Raw genomic sequence first — 13,248 nt, 5'->3', positions numbered from 1 at the left:
GAGGAGGACAGCAAGTGGCGGAGTGAGGAAGAGGAGGGGGAGGAGGAGAAAGGTCTAATGGCTTTTCCATTAATTGCACTATTACCCACCTGCATCCCCACCTTGCATCCCTGCATCCAGCCTCCAGCTCCTGCCTGGTCCCATCCAGGGGACCCTGGTGGCAGAGCAGGGACCAATTCCCAGCCCTGGACGGGCACATGGATGGGGCCACAGTCCCCAGGGGTTGATGACCTCCAGACCCACCCTGGCCATGCCCTGGCATGGGCAGAGCACACCAGGCACCCTCACTTGGGGTGCAGGCAATGCACATGTGCCATCTGTGCCCCAGGGACACGATGGTCCCCAAAATGCCTCCTTGCCCCTGCACAACTCCTCCCCATGTCGCTCCCACAAAAAAGGGGGTTCATTCCCCACCCCAGGGCTGTTCCAGGATGCAGGGGGCTGCCATGGGGGCCGGTACACCCGAATGTTTGTGGGAGTGCTCTCCTCCTCCAGCTTTTTGCTGCCAGCCCCCAGCAGCCCCTTGGAACCCTAGAGGCAAGAGGAAGAGCCCCCCGCTCCCGAGACCCCATGGGCGGCTCTGTGCCCCTGCCTCACTCCCACCTCCCTCCCACCTGCGCTAATGTTCGTGTCCCCGTGAGCTCCGCAATGTGACCTGCCCCCCTCCCCGTGCCCACCCCCACACTGCCACACGTGCTCAACCCCACACGCGTGACTCTGCATGCTCCCCGAGCCAGGAGGAGGGATCTGTCCCTTCCTTATCCCCGCTGCATCCCTGACACCCCAAACCCCCACCCAGGCAGGGGGTGATGGCAAAGCCCCCCACGAGGACCCTGCCTCCCTCCCCAGGGTTCTCCTGCCTGGCAGAGACACAGCTCTCCAGGAAAAGTTTCTCCCTCTCTGCTCTTCTCTCTATTCAGTTTTTTTCCCCCTTTTTCTTGACATTTTTCCTTCTGAGGGTAAGGTGGTGTCAGACTTCTGCGTGCTGAACATGCTCTGCTTTGCTGATAATGTTTTCCCAAGCAGGAACTGCTGCCTGGTCCCACTCCTGGGTGCCTGGGGACAATCCAAGGGGAGCAGGAGCTCTGGGTGGAACCTTCAATCTCTGGGCTGGGGTCTCCCCTGCAGAGGGAAGTAGTCCCAGTCCTCTCCCAGAGGCCTCAGGATACTCTTAGGATGTGTCTGTTCCCAGCCATCCCCAGATTTGCTCCTGCAGGGCTTTGGGAGCCATGCTGCTCTCCTGCTGCCGTACTCGGGTCTGGCCACCTGATGGAGACCTTCATCCCCAGTGCTCCTCTCCATCACTGGGCTGCCTCTCCAAAAATGCATCCTGCTCTCCACACCCTGCTCCAGCTCTGCCTGCAGAGCTTTAGCTTCTGCATCCCAGCAGGGGCTGCCCCCGGGTGGGCACCCGAGGTCTGATGCCGAACCCCAAACACACGGGATGGGCAGCTCAGGAAGGATCCACGTGTCCTGGGGGGGCTGCAGCAGGTGCCCCTGCTCCCAGGGGATGGGGCTTGCAGCAGTGCCTCGCACACCAAACGAGTCGGCCTGCCAATTACATATTGCAGAGATCCCAAAATTACTGGGACAGTTTCACATGCAAGCTGGGGTCTGGGGGATGCTCAGTTGCTGTCCTCTGGGAAGCTGAATTTGGGGTTATTTTTAGAGAAGATTATAAATACCGTGGTGAGGAGAGCTGATTTACATTTAAGGCTGTGTTTGCAAACGTGCCCTGTCCCTACGGGCCCAGCACTTGCTCCTGCAACCACAGGAAGCTGCTTTTGGCTGAGACAGGGTGTCCTCAGTGCCACCCTCTCCCTGACAGTGGGGTTCGTAGGCGAAGACTCTCCTGTGGACATGTCCATGATACTTGGGGACACCCAGCAAGTGCCATGCGGCTCCCTGGAGCCATTGTGCACTGGATCTGGGTGGGGGGAACCTGCAGAACCACACGGCCTCAGATCCCTGGCATGAGAAAGGACACAAGTACCCCTGATGCAGAACACCTTCTGCTCAGCATGAGGTGCTCGGGGTGCTCTGGCACTCTCCCACTGTGGCAGTTTGCTGGGATCTCCTGTCCTGGTACTGGGCTTCTTCGCTCTCTCGGGTGGGAGCTGCCTGTGGGGCTGGAGAGTCTCTGACGTACCCCCAGTCCTGCCTGATGCATCCCATCCCTATTCCATCCCCATCCTATCCCACTCCCCTCCCCATCTCTCCCCAGCCCAGCCCAGCCCAGCCCCACCCTCCTCTTATCCTCCTCCCCATCTCTATCCCATCCCAACTCCATTCATTCCCAGCCCATCCCCTCCCCGCTCTCTCCAGCCAGCAGGGTGGAAACAGCCAGGGTGGAGACAGCCAGTCCATGCCGACAGACAGGCAGCCACCACCCCACCACCCCTCCACCCCTGATGGCCCCGATGCACCCCCCTGCCCCATCCCTCCCAGGCTCCCATCCTACACCCAGCTTCTGGTGGGGTTTGGAGCTGCCTGGAGCTTGCCAGGCGCTTTGAAGGGAGGTTGGGAAGGAGGGGAGCCTCAGCCTGTCTGTGAAAACACATCTCCCGGGTGCAGGGAACTCCACCGCCTTAGCATCTCTCCAGCTGCATTAACCCCTTGGCAGCCAGAGCACGCACACAATCCCAGGAGACTTCAGCTCTCTGAAAACAAGGGATTTTGGCACATAGCTGCATTTTTCCCAGCACAGGCCATTAATGAACACTGCTGTGATTAGGAGAACACGTGGCAGCAGCTGCATCTCCTTTCCCAGCCCAATAGTCAGACACAGCACAGCTGGAATCAGTGGTGAAGGACAACTGGTGTCCTCGGGCTGGAGGCTTTGCTCTCTCCAAGCACCCAGAGATGCTCCTGCCGACTTCTCCTCTTTGTTTTCAGGGACTAAGATTTTCCTTCAGCTGTTTCTTCTTGCAAAGGTTCAGAATCCAACTTTTTTTAATTAAAACACAGATGACAACAGATCCACCACTGTGGCCAGGCTGACTGTGAACCCAGCATCAGCCCAGCAGATCCAAACCTGGAAAGGAAGTGAAACCAGACGAACCTTTCCATGGGGATATTAGCAAAAGGGAATGGGAGAAAAATCAAGCACGTTTTCATGGAAATTTCCGTTTTTGAAGGAAAAAAAAAATAAAAGAAGGACTAAACTTGGATGCGTTTATATAAATATGGAAATGAAAGCCGTTTCCCGAGCCTTGTCACCACCCCACGTCCAGTCCTGCTCTCCCATTCCCTTCAGCACCAACTGTCCCTTAGCCAATATTTGTTCCCAAGCCCCTGCAGCATTACCCCCTGCCCTCCCCTGGCTTTGGCTCTGCCTGCAGCAGCCTCCTCTTCTTCAGCAAAATGTTACTTTATTTTCAGCAACTGGTTGGCTTTGCCAAATGGCTGCTGGTGCCGCAGCCCCGCTGGTGGTGCACATCCCCAGGGACCAGGCTGGCTGACTGAGGTAGTTTGAGGATGTGGAGCATCCTCTTGGGGCTCATCTCCGCTCGGGTGATGCCATGGGGACCACTCCTCTTGGAGCAACATGCTAAGGGAGCAGGGATGGAGATGGGGCTGATGGAGGAGCTGAGTCCCCCTCTGAAACAGCCTTGGGATGTGCCTGCAGGGATGCAGGGAGCCGATGGGATGGGATGGGATGGCACAGTGATGGGCGTGCGCGGAGCAGCAGGGACTGGCGCACACGCCGCCACGCTCCAGCTTTTCAAACTCCTTCCAGCTCTACAAGAAGAGGCCTCCTCTCTTCTGCCTTGCTGTCAGCTGTTTTTTTTCCTTTGTTTCTATAGAAAATCCCAATTCCCCAAATAATCCAGCTAAGAGTAAGAAAAAAAAAAATACAAACATGTCATTGCATTTTCTTCCCATCCTCATCCCTCTCTCACACACAGGGCTTGAAAGCACACTGAAAGGTATTCAGCGTGCACGCTGCCAATTGTCACATCTTTCAATGACAGATTTTAAATGAATGTTATTTTGCAAGGGAGAAAGAGGGGGGAAAAGAAAAAAAAAAAAAGAAAGCCCACACTGCTCATCCAAGAGCTGACAAGTCCTAACGGGCCTCATTTTCCAGAGACAAAAATAACTATTTTCAAAATTCACAGCAGGGCCTTCGCCTACACACGCTGCACCAAGAGAAACCTGTGGGGAGAAATGTAAAACACATTGTGTAAATGGAAATGCACCATGCATCCAAAACGATTTTAAAGCTATTTACCCCCTTTCATCCTCGCCAGCTCTCCTGTGAGCACACGTACGCGCGCTCGCACCCTGCTGAAGGCGCGGGGGCCCGGAGCTTTGCTGGCTTCCCTGGCCCCCGGCCATCGGATGGGCTCCCCACAGCAGCGGATGATGGGGAGGTGTTTTCCTCCCCACGCGTGCGCTGCTGGAAGAGCAGTGCCCATCTGCGGCGAGGGGATGCGGCGCAGTGCTGGCAGGTGGGAGACGTCCCCATCATCCCCATCCTCCACTGTGGCTTCAAAGTCCTGCAGCTACAGAACAGCACATCAGCTTCTGCAGAGACCTTCTTGAGATCTTCCCTCTGCCCCGGGTTCAGCAGTGGGATGTGGGGACAGGGACAGCTCCAGCACGGGGAAGGGGCAGCCAGGGGTGGTTGGCTGGTTGGGTATGTAGGATTCATAGGGAGGATCAGGGGTGCCTAGAGCCATGCACATGAGGGGGCTGTCCAGGCAAATTTTGGGTGAAAGGGTCTGCTGGGTGGCTGACCCATGTGGAGTCCACCAGAGCCTGGGGCAAACCTGCCTCCCAAATGTGGGGCCAAAGAGAACCACCTGTCCTCTGAGAGCATCCAACCGTGCCTCCATGGGCCACAGCTCCTCACCAGGGCTGCTCCTGGCCCCACAAGCCAGTGGAGAGGGGAAGCTGTAGCTCCACATGAGGTCCCTGTAGCAGCATGACTTAATCCAGCCACACTGATCTCAGGTCTGACATCCATGGTCAGGAATCCATCCCTCCACAAAGAAGCAATGTGGTCTTGAGTTTGGGGGAGGCCCTCGAGTTCCCAGAGCAAGAGCAAAGGTTGCAGCCACTTGGCAGCAGGCTGAGAGCCAGGAGTAAATAGAGGGAAATGGTGAGGGTTAACGTGAAGGCAGAGCCCCCCATGCTTCCTCCTGTCCTTGCGATGGCCAACACTTAAAGTTTATGATTGGTTGCAGAATCCTGGAGGAAAGGGTCTCTCTCTTTGGAAGCGGCTGTGCAGGGCCAGCCCAGCTCAGCACAGTCATTCACCAGCACTGAGCACTGCAGCAGAGACCACATCGCCCTTCCTCACCCACTGGGAGCAACTCCCTGTGGCCACCACTCCAGCTGGGGAGAAGTGTTTCGGAGTGAACCCCGGAGCAAGGGAGAGCAAGAGAGCATTGGCCACCTCCCCGCTTGTCCTTCTCCCTCGCTCCCACGCCACGGCACTGCAGTCCAGAGCTCTACCCTGGCCAGGACGGCTGGATGCTGGGGGAGTGTCCTGTCAGATGCGGTTGGACATGAGCCTGGTGTTCAGCTTGCGGAAGAAGGAGCGCAGCTTGCAGATCTTGCACTTCTTCTTCTTCTTGTTCCTGCTTTTCAGGGGCTCCCGGCCGCCTTCCCACTCCTCCCCATCATCCTCACTGGCCCAAGGTCCCCAGGCACCACCGTTGAAGTCTGGGTGAGCCCGGGGGTTCTCCGCAGGGTACCGCACCGGGATGGCTGTCCGGTTGTAGTGCACCAACCTCATCAGGAGGCTCCTGACCACGTCCGGGCGCTGCTCGGAGAGGTCATAGCGCTCGTAGGGGTCAGCGGTGATGTTGAAGAGCCACACGGACTTCCTCAGGCCATTAGTGAGACGCTCCAGGTTCCACCAGCTCCCTGGGAAGTTGGTCAGGGTCTGCGGGGGGATCCAATCACTGTACCCTGGGTCACCAGTGAGGAGCTTCCACTCCCCAACCCGGATGGAAGCTTGCACGGCCGTGTTCCAGATGCCGAAGCCATCCTCCAAGGAGCCGTACTTGGCATGGTTGTACAGTGGGTCGATGTTGTGCAGGATTTCGGTGCGTGGCGACTCCTTGCCCTCACTGATAGCAGGCCAGACGTTGTAGCCATCCAAGCCTTGGACATTGCTCAGGTTGCCCCTGGCCAGGCTGACCAGAGTTGGGTACCAGTCTGTGATGTGAACCAGTGCCCAGCTTGTCCGACGCTTGCGCTTGATCAGGGGACTGTGGACAAAACCAATGCCACGCACTCCCCCTTCCCAGTACGTCCCTTTGCGGCCCCGTAGTGGCCAGTTGCTTCCACCAGAGAAGGTTTGCCCGCCGTTGTCTGTGGAGAACACGATCACACTGTTGTCATAATAACCATACTTCTTGAGGGCCCAGGTGATGTTCTTCACCGCCTCATCCATGCAGGTCACCATGGCTGCGTACTTGCGGCGGGCGACGTTGCCCATGGAGCGGTAGCGGTAGATGTACTCCTTGGGGGACTGCAGGGGCGTGTGGACCGCTTGGAAGGCCACGTAGATGAAGATGGGCTCCTTGGGGCTGTGGGATGCCAGGATCTTGTTGACACGCTGAGCGTAGAGGAAGGTGGAATACTTCCCGCTCTGGTCCCAAGCCACGTCCTCCCCTTCGTGCAGGTCATAGCCGCAGACACCCGGCCCGTCGCAGTTGTCATAGGTGTAGTAATCCACGTTGCCTGTCAGGGAGCCCAGGAAGGTGTCGAAGCCCCGGCGAGTTGGCAGGCACTCCCTCTTGTAGAAGCCAAGGTGCCACTTGCCCACCATGTGTGTGGAATAGCCGGCTTCCTGCAGCTTCTGTGGCAGAGTGACCTGGTCGAGGGGCAGGCAGTTGGGCTGCCGAGGACGGATGATGGAGTGCTGCAGTCCTGTGTGGATCTGGTACCTGCCAGGAAGAAAGAGGGAAGCAGTGGTGATGAGGAGCAGCACTGAGTGAGGACGTGATGGCACTTTATGTGTTAGAGACCCAAAACACATGCAGATCTCCATGTCACCCAACCCAACCCAACCCAATGAAGCAAGCTCCAGCCAGGGACAAGGATCTCCTCATCCATCTGTAAGTACCAAAAGCAGATGCAAAGTACACAGAGAGTGGCTCAGCAGACTTCTCACAAAAATGCCACCAGCAGCTGTCCCCACTGCTGCCAGCCTGGCCTCTGTCAGGGCTGGGCAGCACAAGCAAGTGGGTTCACAATGCCCTACCTGAATGTCCCCACCATCCCTGTCCTCCCCTGCCTTGCACACCACAAACATGTCTGGGACCCCTCAAGAGCCATCAGGAGAGAAGGGAGGCCTTTGCCTGGACCCTGGTGGGCTTCACCACCCCAGGCAGTAGGTGACCACACCCATAGGCACCTCCCTAGGGCCCACTCCTCAGCAGGAGATGGGCTGGTGGGATCTGCCTCCTGCAGCGAGTGCTGAACACACCACACTGCTCCAGAGAAAGCCCCACCTATCCTAGAAGGCAGAACGGCCCAGGATAAGGGGACATCTGACTGTGCTGCCATGGGAGAGGGCGACGGAGCAACATCCAGCCTGTGCTGGCCAGTGCAGCACTGAACACGCACGCAGGGAAAGCACGGGCCAAGGGCCTCACAGCAAATCCCTGAGGGACAGTGTGTCAGGGACTACCTGGGGACACAGCTCCTTGCCCAGCACCACAACACCTCCTGACTGGAGACCACCCTCTCCCAAAGTGACATCCACTACCCAGCAGCATCCACATTTTTGCTCTTGCCACGTGCCACTATTTATCCTGTGTGGAAATCAACTGTTCACCCAGGAAGCTTTCTAGAGAAATCCAGAGCTGCTGGAGGATCTCCATCCCCTGCCAATACACCATGGCATTGGTCTAGCAGCAAGCTGGGGTTAAGCCCCTCAGACCTACAGAAGGGACCAAAGGGGGACATGAGTAGGCTGTGAGCAGGTGCTGGCTTACCTGCCAGTTATCAGCTGGCTCCGGGATGGGGTGCAGATGGGCTGGATATAGTAGTTCTCCAGCTTCACACCGTCCGCTGCCAGCCTGTCCAGTGTCGGTGTCTGGATATCTGAGCCGTGATAGCCAATGTCGTGGTAGCCCTGGTCATCAGTCAGAATGAAGATGATGTGGGGTGGCCTGGTGAAGGTGGGAGGCAGTGATTTCTCCATGGGGTCTGTGGCCACATCGGCCACCAAACTGGGCTTCATCCAGTCCCAAGATAAATAGCCAAAGCTGAGCAGGCTGACGAGCGAGAAACCCGTGAGGGCATAGACGGCCATCCCGAAGCACTGCGCTGCCTGCCAGGGGAGTTACCGTCCCAGCATCGTCTCAGAGCCACGAAAACAGGAGGTCTTCCCCTCCTCCAGGAGAGCCCCCTGACCTAAGGGATGCTCCCCGCAACCCCCGCAGCTGGTTTTGCGGGAGCAGCTTCCATCAAGGCACACTCGCGTGCACACAAAGAGCTTAATCCGCCGGGGCTGGGTTGCCTTCAGTCAAAGGAAAATAACCCTCGCGCTGCTCCAATCGCACACATCTGCACGGCAGGACGGGCTCCTCGCAGGGACTGGCGGCGGCCCGCAGCCGCTCACCAGCGTCCCGAGCGTTGGAAACACTTCCTGGCTTCCTTTTCTCCCTGGTGTTATTTCTTTATGAAGAGCTCCATAAAATCCTCGTCAGAGAAAGTTGCTGGCTTCTCCTCTGCTCCAGCCCTGCGCCTGCCCGGCTATCCAGACGGCTCGCTCGGGATACGAGGATCCTTGTCTTTAAACTCCTGCGGAAGAGGGTGCTAAAGTTCAAGCCCAGGGGTGCCGAGCTCTCCTCCTCACTCTCCGGGCAAGGGCCGCCCTCTCCTTTTCCCAACCTCCGCTCCAAGGCAGACTCCCAACATCTGCCCAGGACGTGGTCTAAGCCGCCAGGTTTATGGGGAGCTGCCGGCTCGGCCCCTCCCAGCTCAGCAGCTCCAGCAAAAAGCTGGGAAGCCCCAGAGCATGCAGGGTCGTAAGCGTGGCATTCCCTGAGCCACCGATGCTTCCCTCCCTGCTTGCACCGAGGCGTGTGACACATGGATCAGGACCCTTGGTGGGATGCTCAGCTGAAGCCCCCGCAGCATCCAGCCCGGGAGGGCAACAGGACTGGCTGGGTCTCTGGGAGGGATTGCTGGGGCCGGCTGCCCACACTGACAGGATCACCATCCAAATAAATCCTGAACAAGGGGAAGCTGCAAAAACTTGTTTGAACACCCCCAGTGTTAATAAAACCACCTGGGGGCTTGCAGAACACTATGGAGTGGGGTGGGTGCTGCTGCACCCATTTTCCAAGTGGGGAAACTGAGGCAGTGAAGGGCCATTGTCACAGCCAGCCAGGGGCAAGGTTTGGTGGGAACCAGAGACTTCTGCCAATGCAGGGGTACTGATCTGAGCTTGGGGTGCTGGGACAATGGGCCAGTGCCCTGATGCTTCAGGGGGGTTTTTGGCAGAGATGAGCAAAGGCCCTGTGCAATTCCTTCTGCAGGGCCAGCATTGATCAGGCATCAGGAAGCCCTCATGCCTGGTATGCCTCTTGTCCCCTCCACTTTCCAGGGAAGGACATGGTCCAGGAAGGGGAATTTTGGTAACACAATCCCACTCACATTCACCCACCCCTGTCAGAGCCGGGAGCTGAGTCCTGTGGCTGTTTGCAGTCCTGATGGGGACCCGAGGGGTCCCAGCACACCAAGCACCCTGACAGCCCCCAGCCCAGCCACCCCACCTGCCTTTATAACTGCAGGGCTGTGGTGGGGGCTCACTGGGGTTTGGGAGGGCTCTGCCTTCAGAACTGGCTCAGAAGAGCAGATGAGACAGATAGCTCCAGGACCCCTGCGTGTCCCCTTCCCTGATCTCCTCCTCTGGGTCCCCTCCCTGGGCTCCCCCCACACTCTCTGTCCTTCCACTGACCCTCCAGTCCACTGTGCCCCAAATGTCCTCCCTGCCCCACGCCAGCCTGCTCCCTAGGACCCCGGACACCATGGAGGAGTGGGGAGGAAGGAACACGAGGCTCCTCACTCCCAGGGACAGGGGTGACTCCCAGGAATAGCAAAGGGAGGATGGGCTTCTCCCTCCTGGCTTTAGACACAGGCAGAGAGGATGGGGACAAGGACAGGGACAGAGCCAGTTTCAGCCAGGGCTTGCAGGAGCACAGGGGTGCAGGGGACAGGAGCAGGAGGCAGGGATGGATAGCTGTGTTCTGTGCTTTCCCCTGCTGGCAGGAACCCCTGCTCACTCAACAGAGCTCGGAAGGGCTGGGCTGAGCCCTTCAGTGAGGTTTGATTAATCCCCAGGGGTTCATCTCTCATTTCTTCCGCCTGCTTCTCTTCTCCCTTTCCCTCGCTCCTTCCCACCACTTGCCTTCCTTGTCTTCCCCAACATCTTTAGTTTTGAACAATACCCTCCTCTTGGAAAAACCTGGACCTGACTGAAAGGAAATATAGGTGGGGGATCCCCATCTCCTGGGTCCTGTGTTCTCCTGTACACATGCCTCCATGCACACCCCGAACCAGAGACAGAGTTATCACCAGGGGTTGTAATCAGAGCTCTTTCCAAATAATAAGTAATGGCCCACTTGGGTGAGTATTACAGATGGGAGAGGAAATTAAAGATGTCAGGCCTGAGACATGGCAGAGAAAGTGTGTTCAAGGCAACACAGATCACTGATAAACTATGTCTTGCTTGGGGCCAGAGGATGAGCAGGAGGGAGGTGCAGGAGGGGGTAGCAGAAGGGATGTGTGGCCACAGGAGTGGGGCTGGAGCCCACCTACGAGGAGCAGGGCTGGATCCCACCTCTGAGCAGCAAGAGCAGAGCCAAGCACCTCCTGGGTGTGTGGATTTGCTGCTCCACAGCCATGTTGTGGGTCACATCCAGCTCATACCCTTAGGATGAGGAGGCACAGGCTGGGAGAGTCATCCTGAGCTTATGCTGCTGTCAATGGCCAAAACTCAGAGGTGTGAAAGGAGGGAAGGAGGTGGAAGCAGGGACGTGAGCACATGCTGGCACGGGGAGGGGACCTTCTGTGCCAGCCAGGGCAGCCAGCTCAGTTAAATCAGTGATGGGTCCAAGCTGGCCCTGGGTCTGGGGAGGAAACAGCAGGGTTAACTGAGCTGAAGGAGCTTTTCCAAGAGCCAAAGGGTGAATAAATAGTGAATTTGTTGGCAGTGACCCTGCTCAGAAGGTTCAGGGACAGCTGGCTGGGTTCTCCTCCAAGAAATGATAAAAGGGTGAAAAGCAGCAAGGAGTACAGCGAAAACACTCTAGATCCCAGGAAATGGGGTGCAATGGGACCCTCAAACCATCCCCACTGATATCATGACAGGAGGCAGGAGGAGGGAGCGGCTAGCAGGGAGGAGGAGGAAGAAATGACAAGTCTGGAGTTTTGGGGTCAGGACGATTTAAGCTGTCTGCACAGCTGCTCTGAGAGTGATTAATGCATCACAAGGTCTAGGGATGGAAAAAGTACTCAGGGCCTGCAGGCACCCCTTCAACCGCTCTTAATTCAAGGCAGTCACTCGTCCAGCCTCACTCAAAGATGTCTCAAGAGCCAGGAGCTTCCCTGGAGAGCTCCAGCATGTTGCACAATGGGGAGATTTCCCCTGGCAGCCGGCCCGGCCGTGAATGCTGAGCCAGCCAGCAGACCCTGCCTGCTTTGGTCCTGCATCTGCCCTGCCAAGGACAGCCCTGCTCCTCCCCGTCACATCAGCTGCTGTGACAAAAGACACTGAATCTCACTCCCAGCCTGATCTGCAGTGGCATAACCAGTTCAGGGTGATGGGGAGGCCCATCAGGTGAGCTGGGTGCTGGATGTGGGGCAGGCAGCAGCTCTGTGGGCAGGGCATCACCCAGCCGCACTCCAGCCCAGCCCTTCCAGGTGCCTGCAGACCCTTCCCAGCTGGAACCAAGCTCCCCATGCTGAGGAATCACTCAGCAGCCAGGGTAAAGTTACCAGCCAAAGCCCAAAATGCTCTTTTTTTTGGTGCTTTTAAGCTCAGGAACATGACCTGCAAGGCATCGAACCCTGACCAGTGCCTGGACCAAGTCCCTCCATGTCCTTGCAGCTGGCACAGCTCCTCACATTTACACAGCTGGTTCTCTGACCAAATATTTAATTATTACTTTTTTTTTTTTTTAATTATTAATTTTATGTGGCCTGGGACAAGAATGAAAATAAACACAGCCCTTCCTGCTTTTTTCTCCCCACCGCCCCCCAGCTCCGGCCGCACTCGCGCTTTGGCTCCGAAAGTGCTCGCTGCAAATGGGGTTATGCAAACAGGCTCCACATATTTCTCTGAACCTGTGATCTGCCACAGGGGCCACACAGCAAAGTTTAAAACTAAGCCTCAAATCTTTTTTTTTTTTTTTTTTTTTTTTTTTACCTCCCCCCCCCCCTTTTCTTTATTTTTTAACCCTTCTCAGGGCCATAGCTCTTTCAGCCCTCAATACTGCCTTTCTCTTGCCATCAATGGGGCATTATGGCAAGGGATTTATTGGAAGCAGAACTCCCAGGCTTTACAATGGGAGCTCTGTGCAAGGCAAATATTGCACAATCTGTTTGCACGCCGTCAGCTCGCTGCCCTTCCCCCTCGACAGCCCCACTCACGCCTCGGCCTCCGGCCTGCTGAAGCAGGACCTTAAAAATCAGAAAAATGAAAGGTTTTTAATAAGTCCCCTCTCTCCTGCTTCAGAGCAAGACATTTGACCTAACAGGGCATCAGGGAGCCTCGAAAAAACACCTCTTGTCGCTCTCGCCTCTTAGATGTTTAAGGGTTTCCGCTCTCCCTGGCCAACGTGTGATGCATTTACTCTTTTATTGGCATGATGAAAGAGCCTAGGCAAGTCTGGAGAAGAAGAGAGCAGTCCCAGGAATGGGGAAAAGTGTTTTGTCTAGAAAGGGGGGAAAAGGCTGAGAGAAGGGGTTGGCCAGGTAATTTGTGGTGAAGGAAAGAGGCTGGAGGCGTCGCCAGTCCCAAGCCCAGGAGAGGATGAGGCTGGAGGTGAGTGCCTCTCCATTGACTTTGGGAGCCTCCAGGTAGTCCTGGACATCATACCCTCAGCCTGGTGAATGGTCCTGTCCTGGACTTCTCCCTGTCATGAGCACTCTTTGCTCCCCAGTGTCTTTCCCTCCAGGGATATCCCCAAGGACCATCTTCCCTCCCTGGTGCATTGCAGGCAAGAAGCATTTCTGCCAGGCAGCGCCAGGACCTGCCTCCTCCCCCACCAGCCC

The 13,248-nt window shown here is 56.8% G+C and overlaps 1 protein-coding gene across 1 annotated transcript; it reads right to left on the bottom strand.

Moving 5' to 3' along the window:
- Positions 1-2,934: 2,934 nt before the first annotated feature.
- ARSI (arylsulfatase family member I) lies at positions 2,935-8,869 on the bottom strand. Its single transcript, XM_048320286.1, has 2 exons — positions 7,959-8,869; positions 2,935-6,905 (listed from the first exon to the last, which is right to left on the bottom strand). Exons 1-2 carry the CDS (start codon positions 8,276-8,278, stop codon positions 5,501-5,503), a joined length of 1,725 nt encoding a protein of 574 aa, XP_048176243.1. The 5' UTR covers positions 8,279-8,869; the 3' UTR covers positions 2,935-5,500.
- Positions 8,870-13,248: the final 4,379 nt, after the last annotated feature.

The sequence above is a fragment of the Corvus hawaiiensis genome, chromosome 15 (assembly GCF_020740725.1).
Source record: "Corvus hawaiiensis isolate bCorHaw1 chromosome 15, bCorHaw1.pri.cur, whole genome shotgun sequence".
Lineage (NCBI taxonomy): Eukaryota > Metazoa > Chordata > Aves > Passeriformes > Corvidae > Corvus > Corvus hawaiiensis.
The sequence above is the reverse complement of the archived record's forward strand: the minus strand, read 5'-3'. Positions and strand labels throughout refer to the sequence as shown.